At 53.4% G+C, this 7,804-nt stretch overlaps 1 protein-coding gene across 1 annotated transcript in view; it reads right to left on the bottom strand.

The window, feature by feature from the left end:
* Positions 1–7,804, bottom strand: part of TMEM145 (transmembrane protein 145) — a 9,507-nt gene that overhangs the window by 1,204 nt on the left and 499 nt on the right. Inside the window, exons 2-15 of the mRNA XM_021714681.1 lie at positions 7,774–7,804; positions 6,898–6,972; positions 6,713–6,790; positions 6,543–6,629; positions 6,364–6,423; positions 6,134–6,218; positions 5,953–6,024; positions 5,764–5,832; positions 5,419–5,499; positions 5,253–5,331; positions 5,028–5,121; positions 4,093–4,265; positions 2,802–2,922; positions 4–205 (exon numbers count right to left, since the gene is read on the bottom strand). Coding sequence (XP_021570356.1) covers positions 4–205; positions 2,802–2,922; positions 4,093–4,265; positions 5,028–5,121; positions 5,253–5,331; positions 5,419–5,499; positions 5,764–5,832; positions 5,953–6,024; positions 6,134–6,218; positions 6,364–6,423; positions 6,543–6,629; positions 6,713–6,790; positions 6,898–6,972; positions 7,774–7,804 — 1,307 coding nt within the window. The remainder of the gene's footprint in view (positions 1–3; positions 206–2,801; positions 2,923–4,092; positions 4,266–5,027; positions 5,122–5,252; positions 5,332–5,418; positions 5,500–5,763; positions 5,833–5,952; positions 6,025–6,133; positions 6,219–6,363; positions 6,424–6,542; positions 6,630–6,712; positions 6,791–6,897; positions 6,973–7,773) is intronic.

The following is a 7,804-nucleotide window of genomic DNA, read 5'->3' as shown; positions in this document are numbered from 1 at the left end:
AGGAGGCGGGCGGGGGGATGGAGAAGAGCTCCGTGAAGTTGGGCACCGAGTCGCTGATGAACGTCACGTTCCCGTAGACGTGCTGCGGGAAGGTCTTGTCCGAGGATTGGCTTCCTCCTGGTCCAGGGACCCCAGCCGATGCGATCTGCGACGTGCGCACGTGGTACGGGAAGTTCTTGTTGGCCGCGGATGGGCGGGTCATAATCTGAGGCCAGAGGCCAAAAGCAGGTTAGAGAAGCGCTGTCCAGGCCCCAGTCTGTCTCCACAGAGTCCTAAAAAGTCCCCTTCATGCCGGGCGTGGTTGCTCACACCTGTAATCCCAGCACTTTGGGAGGCGGAGTCAAGAGGATTACCTCAGCCCACTGTTCGAGACCAGCCTGGGCAACATGGCGAGACCTCGTCACTACAATAAATAAAAAAAAATTAGCTAGGCGCGGTGGCGTTCGCCTGTAGTTTCAGCTACTTGGAAGGCTGAAGCGGAAGGATCACCTGAGCCCGGCAGGTCGAGGCTGTGGTGGCCTTGAGCATGCCACTGCCCTCCAGCCTGGACTCTCACTCAAAAAAAAACAACAACAAAAAGATTCCCCTTCAGTTGACATCTCCCACACTTCCCTGAAACCATTCCAACTGGATCCAGCTCCCCTCTGGACACTCAGTGTCCGGGACCCTAGCATTTTCCCTTCAACACAGCTCTTAATACTCTGCCTGTGCTTTCTCCATCAGAGCTGTGACAACTGCACTATAATTGACTGGTTACGATCTATGTTCTGCATTGTCCAGTATGACGGCTACTAGCCACATGTGGCTTAAATTTAATGAAAATTAAACTAAAATTTTAGTTTCTCAGTCACACTACTCACATTCAAGTGCTCTCTAGCTATATGTGGTTAGTAGCTACCATATTGGACAGCACAGGTAGTAGAATATTTTCATAAACACAGTCAATTGGACTGCAGTTAATGACTCTAGAAAGTGAGCTCGATGAGGGCAGGAACCTGACTCTTCTGTTCCCTGCTGAATCTCCAGAACCTTCTAGAACAGTGTCGGGCACATATAAGCCCTCAATAAATACTGGTTGAATATAGGAATGTCTGGCACCAGTTAGTTTGATAGGCCATAAGGGCAGGGGCTGTGTGTGACTCCAATGCCACATCCTAGAAGCCTAGCGCAGCTCCTCCAAGGCTGTGCCGAACAAATGAATGAGGAGCTGAAACCAATGGGTAGTTTCCAGAGGTGGAGCTGTGCTGAGCTAACATGAGCATTCCTAGGAAGAAACTTGGCTGAGATACAGCACAAAGGGCGCCGTGTTTGGCATTCTGAGCCTGCATCCCACCTTCAGGTTCCATAGATCGCTGAGTGTAGGACCGGGGCACGTTGATTAGACTCCCTGAGCTTCACCAGGGAAAAGGGATTGCAGTGCCTACTTGGAAAGATGAGAGGGTAGAAATGAAAACCACTGGTGCAGAGCCTGGCACATGATGGGTTCTCAGTGTTTCTTCTCTTCCTGTCACTTTCTGACTTCCTGCAGAGCCTGGGAAGGTGAGTGAGTCTGTACCTGAGTCAGGCTCTGAGGTGGAGGATGGCCCCCCCTCCCTCAGCAGCTGAGGAAACTCCCTACACAATATACATGTAGATCCCTGGAGTTAGGAGCTTCCCCAAACTCAGTGATGCCTATCTCCTCTTCTGGCTCCCTGCTTATGCCAGACCTTGTGGTCTGTTGGAGGACGAGGTTAAAATTGCCCACCTTAAGCCAGGCTCGGTGGCTCAGCTTGTAATCCTGCGCCTTTGGGAGGCTGAGGTGAGTGGATTGCCTGAGCCCACGGGTGCGAGACCCGCCTGGGCAACTTGGCGAGACCTCATCTCTACAATAAATCAAAATGAGCCGGGCGTGGTAGCACGTGCCTGTAGTTCCAGCTACTTGGAAGGCTGAGGCGGAAGGATCACCAAAGCCCTGCACGTCGAGGCTGCGGTGGCCGGGAGCGGCCACTGCATTCCAGTCTGGGTGACAAAGTGAGACTCCAACTCAGAAAAAAAAAATTGCCCGCCTTGCCACCAGAAGCCATGGAGCCCTGCCAGGTCACCTCCACTCTCTAGGCCTTAGCTTTCCCTCTCTGTATAGTGGGTACAGTATCCATTATCCATCCTCTCCTGGAGCTGCTCTGACAATTAAACAAGAGGGCAGGAGTAAATGCACACAGATGTTCCTAGCATGAAACAGGCTGGTTCAAGATAGGTGCCCAGTGAACAGTTCATAAATGAATAAATTAATGATAGATGAATAATGAATATGAGAACTGTCATCAAGATCAGATAGGATGTGAACTAGAGCAAAGAGTAGATCTGATGCCGGTACTCTCCTAATGCCTAGGTCTGGACAACACCATTAAGATTCAGGCCCCCAGGAGCCCCAGCCTGTCCCATCCCAGCTGCTTCTTCCTGAATAATGGCCTGTGATGGGAAAATACATGGAGGAAAGATTGAATAGAGACAAAGGGGCTTGGTAAAGGCAATGGGGATAAAGAAGAGACATGTAAGAGTCTTGGGACACAGCTTCAGGAATGGAAATGGGAAGGAAGGGCAAAGAAGGATGGGGGGGTTTGGGGGAGAGGCCAAAAATAGGAGAGAGAAATAGAAGAGGGACTCTGGGCGCAGAGTACCCTGCAGGAACCCAGCAGGCTCTCAATAACTGTTTGAATGACTAATGGGGAAATGGATCAAGAGCTCAGAACAGGAGGGTCCAGCAGATCAGATGTGGGAGCCTCACCCTTAGCTTCCCAACCTGCCTAGATGCCCATACTCACCAGGAATACACCATGGGCATACAGGTGGATCCCCAGCTGGATGCCATTGACAATCTTCTCCCGGGCCCACTTGGGGATCCCAAAATTGGCAATCAGGGCCATGACAGGAACCGCAAAGAACCTGAAGAGGAGGTACTGGGTCAGTAGAGATGTTGTCCTTGCCCTCCACCCAATCCCATGGCCCCACTCCCCCTGCCATGCACACACACGGGCCCCAAGCAGGTCCTAAACAGAAGGGAAGCCAGTGTGACCTTCAGAAGCCAGAGGGTGAAACAGACCTGGGAAAGTCGGGGGGTGGGGGTCAAGGACTAGGTTGAATGTAACTGAGTTCTACCCTACTCCAGATTCTGGAGTTTAATGAATGAGTTAACAAATAATAATAGCTATGAATTTACTGCATACCAGGTCACTTCCTAAGTATTTTACACATATAAATTCATTTAACTCTTATAGTGACTCTATGAGGCAGGTGCAGTTCCATCCCCATTAACAAGAGAGGAAACTGAGGCAGAGAAATTAATGGACTTGTCTGAGGTCACACAGCTTATAAGCTTTAGAGCTGGGATCTGAACTCAGGCAGTCTGGCTTGGAATCTACCAACCTTACTACTGTGTTATGCCGAATGAAAATAATTACAATAGTTTTTGTTGTTGTTGTTTTGTTTTGTTTTGTTTTGAGTTGGAGTCTCTCTCCGTCTCACGGCCACTCCAAGCAATCCTTCCACCTCAGCCTTCCAAGTAGCCGAACTACAGGCGTGCGCTACCATGCCCAGTTAACTTTTTATTTTATTGTGGAGATGAGGTCTCACCCGGGCTGGTCTTGAACCCACGGCCTCAGGCAATCTGCTCACCTCAGCCTCCCAAAGTGCTGAGATTATAGGCTGTGCCACCGAGCCCAGCCTACAACAGTTTTTATTGAACATTTACTGTGTTCCAACCTCTCCTGGAGCTGCAGGAACATTCAACCTTCATATATTGTCCTATGAATGCTCAAGATAACTCTTTGCAGGAGATACTATTGACAACATTGTTTTATGGGTAAGCAACCTGATGCCTTTTTTTACTTTCACTTCTTTTTTATTTTAACTTTGGAAAAGTAAATTTGTTCAAGGTCACAGAGTAAGTGTGACTCCTACTCTGTGGGCCTTAGCTTCCCAGTGGCAGATTCTGGGTAACAGCTGCCTGAGTTGAAGATCCCTCTTCCTCATGAAAGAGGGTCTGAGATGGGCAGTAGCCACTTCTGGGGAACTCAGGAGGGAGGCAGGAACAGGCTGGGGGCCCACCAGTCTCACCAGAGGGTGTAGGCAGCAAAGAAGGGCACATAAAAGGGCTGCTTCTCAGGAAAGTGACGCAGTGAGACGAGCACGGCATAGCAGAACCACACGTAGGCCGCCACCTGCAGCCCGATGAGCCCATAGCCGGCCGGCGACTCATATGTATACAGTACCTGGCCCGGGTCAAAGAACTGGACCCACAGGAGAGGGTTCATCATGGCCTCCTGCCCTCCATCAAGCTCCCTGAACCCCACCCTGAGCACCCAGGGAACCAAGGTACTCCATCAGAACAGAAGCATCAGGAGAGTCAGGAATGGAGACAGAGACTTATCAAGCAGAGAGAGAGGGTAAAAAGGATAAGAAGCGGGACTATCGTGTGCCCAACATGGGACTAAACACCTTCCATGTGTGAGCTTTTCCATCAGCATCAACTCAACAAGGTAGGTCTTGTTTTCATCTCATTTCACAGAAGAGGAAACTGAGGCTAAGAGGGAAAACTGAGGCTAAGAGGGAAGTCCTTTGGCCAAAGCCATACAGGTGATATAAAGCCTTAGGAGTTCCCTGGGGTAGATAAGATCCTCCTAATTTTCCAAAGACGAAGCAGGCCCAGGGAGGGAGGTCACCACCCAAGGTCAGTCATCTAAGAAGTGGGAGAGCAGGCATGGAATCCAGGTCTGAGTGACTCCTGAACTCTTAGTCATGACGCTGAACATAAATGTGACAGTGAGAGACAGAGGGAGGAGAAAGAAAGCTACTTGAGATGGCAAAGAGGGGAGGAATCACTTGGGCAGATGGGAAGGCAGAAAATCAGAGTGGGAGAGTGAGTGCCAGCAAGAGAACTATGTGGGGAAGGGCTAGCAGACAGGTCAAGGAGGAGGCCTCTGCCAAAAGCTTTGATGGGGTGGGGAGAGTGAGGAGGGGGTGGGGCCTGGGCAGGGGCCAGTGGGACTCACTTCAGCCTCGTAGATGAGTAGCACCACGTGGGTAAGAGTGTACAGGGTCATGTAGACAGACAACTTCACAGAGCCCGAGTGGCTGATGCGGCCCCTGGCAGCAGGCCATGAGGGGAGACAGTAGGGGTGGGAAGCGTCAGGGAGGAGGATGCAGCCACCCCCCTGCCCCCCTCCTTGCCCTGCTCCCCAGCCCAGCAACCCCATCAGCACTCCCTGCCCGGGCACCGTGTCACCGTGAATCCCTTCCCCAGAAGGATGAGCATCAGCAGGAAGATGAGGAAGCTGGAGGAGAAGAGCAGCTTGGCTGGGAGAAGGGAGGAGAGGGCGGCTCAGAGAGGACCCCAACCTGAGCCAAGCACCCCACCCTCCCCCAGCCCCACTTCATTCTCACCCAAGATCTTCACACTCTCGTTGCCAATGCCATCGGTGGCATACTGACCCCAGTAGATGCAGAAAAACAGGAGGCTCAGGACTGGGGATAGAGAGGATGGGGCAGAGAGAGGAAAAGACAGAAGCCAGCTTTTGGCCATCACTGTCCTCTAGCACTGTGATCCAGGTGGCCTGAAACTCTCGGCCCCCACAGGACTCTAGACCATCTATACCCATTGACCTGCTAGGTGACCCCAGCTCCTAGTCCCTCCTCCCCCACGACCCAGGGGTCCAAGCTCCCAGGCATTCCTCTCAGCCCTAAGTCCTTCCTTCCACAGAATGCAGTAGTTGAGACGCTAAACTTCACCTTCCACTCCTGCTGCGGCCATGAACATTTTATAAGTTGTGTGGAGCAACTGACGACCTTTCAGCAGATCTAGGGAGCAAGGCAGGTAAAGGCTGTTCACAGGCAGAAAGGGAAACTAGCTCATCTCCCCCAACCCGGCTCCCCCCCATATCTCCTCTCCCACCCCACACCCCTGTGTACTGGACTCACATCCAAAGTAACAGGAGAGGAAGAAGATGAGGATGAATATGAGGAGGAAGGTCACATCTGTCTCCAAGATTCCTGCCAATTAGTGGGAGGAGGAGAGTTTATTCAAGTGAATGTCCTCTCAGTAGGCACCCAGCTCTGGTACTCCACAGAGATCCTGGCTTCTGGGTCCCCACGTGCTCACCAAACTCATCAGCTGAGAAGTGCCGTGTCCAGAAGGACTTGCCATTGGTGAGGACCATCTCATACTCCAGCTGCAGTCCATCTCCCTGTGGGAAGTGTGGGAGGATTAAGGGGGGCCCTGGGCAGATAGGGCATCGGCAGGATGGAAGAGAAGAGGAGAAGGACCAGGAAGCCCTCTCAGCCCCTTACCCCACACTTGCTGAGTGCAATGTACCACCACCTTTCACGCACTGAGCGGAAGCTGCGGCCACTGGAGCAGCTCAGGTAGCGGGTTCCCTCTTCTGACACCACCTGGGGACAAGCAAGAAGGCTGGCGCCTGCCCTTGATGCCCCAAGTCCTCAGCCTGTCCTCAATGCCCCCAAGTCCTCAGCCTTCATCACCGGCCCACTCCCCCAGGCTGGACCCACACCTGACATCCTGACCAGGCATACTGGGTGGTGAGGTTGATGACCTGGTTGTTCTCCGGCCTGATTACTGACTCCTTGGCCAGGCAGTCCTGGAGAAGGCAGGAACAGAGTCACTCCCCAGCCAAGCATGACCTCCTCCCTCCTCCCCCTACACTTTATTCACAGCCCTCACCTTGTCCCCTGCCTTGTACACAGCTGGCCACTGGGATGGGTCGTCGAAATAGAGGAGGATGTTTTGACAGCACTTGGCCTGCAAACCCAAAAATTTGGGGGTTGGAGGATCGCTGGGAGCTGGGGTGCCTCTGGAGACCAAGTGAGTATCCAGCCTCAGCATGGTGAGTATTGGAAGAGACTCACCTCAGGGTAGCGGAAACGGAAGTCTAGTCGACCGTAATCCGAGAGGAAACAAAATCTTGTCAGGAACACCCAGTCCTGGAAAAGGGACCCAGTCAGACCCTCTGCTGAGTCCTTCGAGAACTCTCCTCAACTCCATAGACCCCAACTTTTTTCCCCTACCCTCAGCTACCTGATTTCCCAAGTACCATAAGGAGACCAAGTCCCCTGCAAAATTCTTCCCCATCTCTTCACCATGCGTCCACGATTCTTGCTGCCCTGATTTTCTCCTTCAGCTGCCCCCCAAGTTTCTTCCCCTCCACTCAAACACTCCTCCCATTTCCCAGGAGCCCTGAGAAAGACCTCGGAGGGATACCCATCCCGGCCGCCTCATCTCCTGGCCACCTCATCTCCTGGCCACCATCTGACTCCATTTCCCCAATATCCACACACGCCCGCCCCACCCCCACAGTGCTCCGAGAGACCATCCCGTGCTGGGGACTCTTCCAGACGGCCACATTTTGGCCCGGAGGGCCCCTCTTGGTCCTGAGCAGGAGAGTGGGAGTGTGGTGAACTCGGGGCTCTCGGTTGAGTGAAAAGTGCTGTCCCTTCAGCACCACCTCCGCGGCCCCCCTCCCAAACTCTGTCTCCCAACCCACTTCCCCTCCTCGCCCAGCTCTGACCTCAATGTCCCTCCTATAACCCCCAAATCTGGCCTCGACCCCACGGCCCCCTTCAGTCTCGACCCGGCCCAGTCTCCCGTCGCCCCCTGCCCCATCCCTCTGCGGCTCCCAGGGCCCGCCGGGAGGGGCGGCAGGGGGCGGGGCGGCACTCCTCCCCTCCTCTCCCTCCAGTGCCCCCGGGGCCCGGCGGGCGCCTGGGAGGGCTCGGCGTACTCACCTCCTTGGAGCTAAGGTTGCCCCGCACGTAC

The sequence above is a fragment of the Carlito syrichta genome, unplaced genomic scaffold, assembly GCF_000164805.1.
Source record: "Carlito syrichta isolate Samal-C Ts95f unplaced genomic scaffold, Tarsius_syrichta-2.0.1 Scaffold305703, whole genome shotgun sequence".
Classification (NCBI taxonomy): domain Eukaryota; kingdom Metazoa; phylum Chordata; class Mammalia; order Primates; family Tarsiidae; genus Carlito; species Carlito syrichta.
This window is presented reverse-complemented; position numbering and strand designations above follow the sequence as displayed.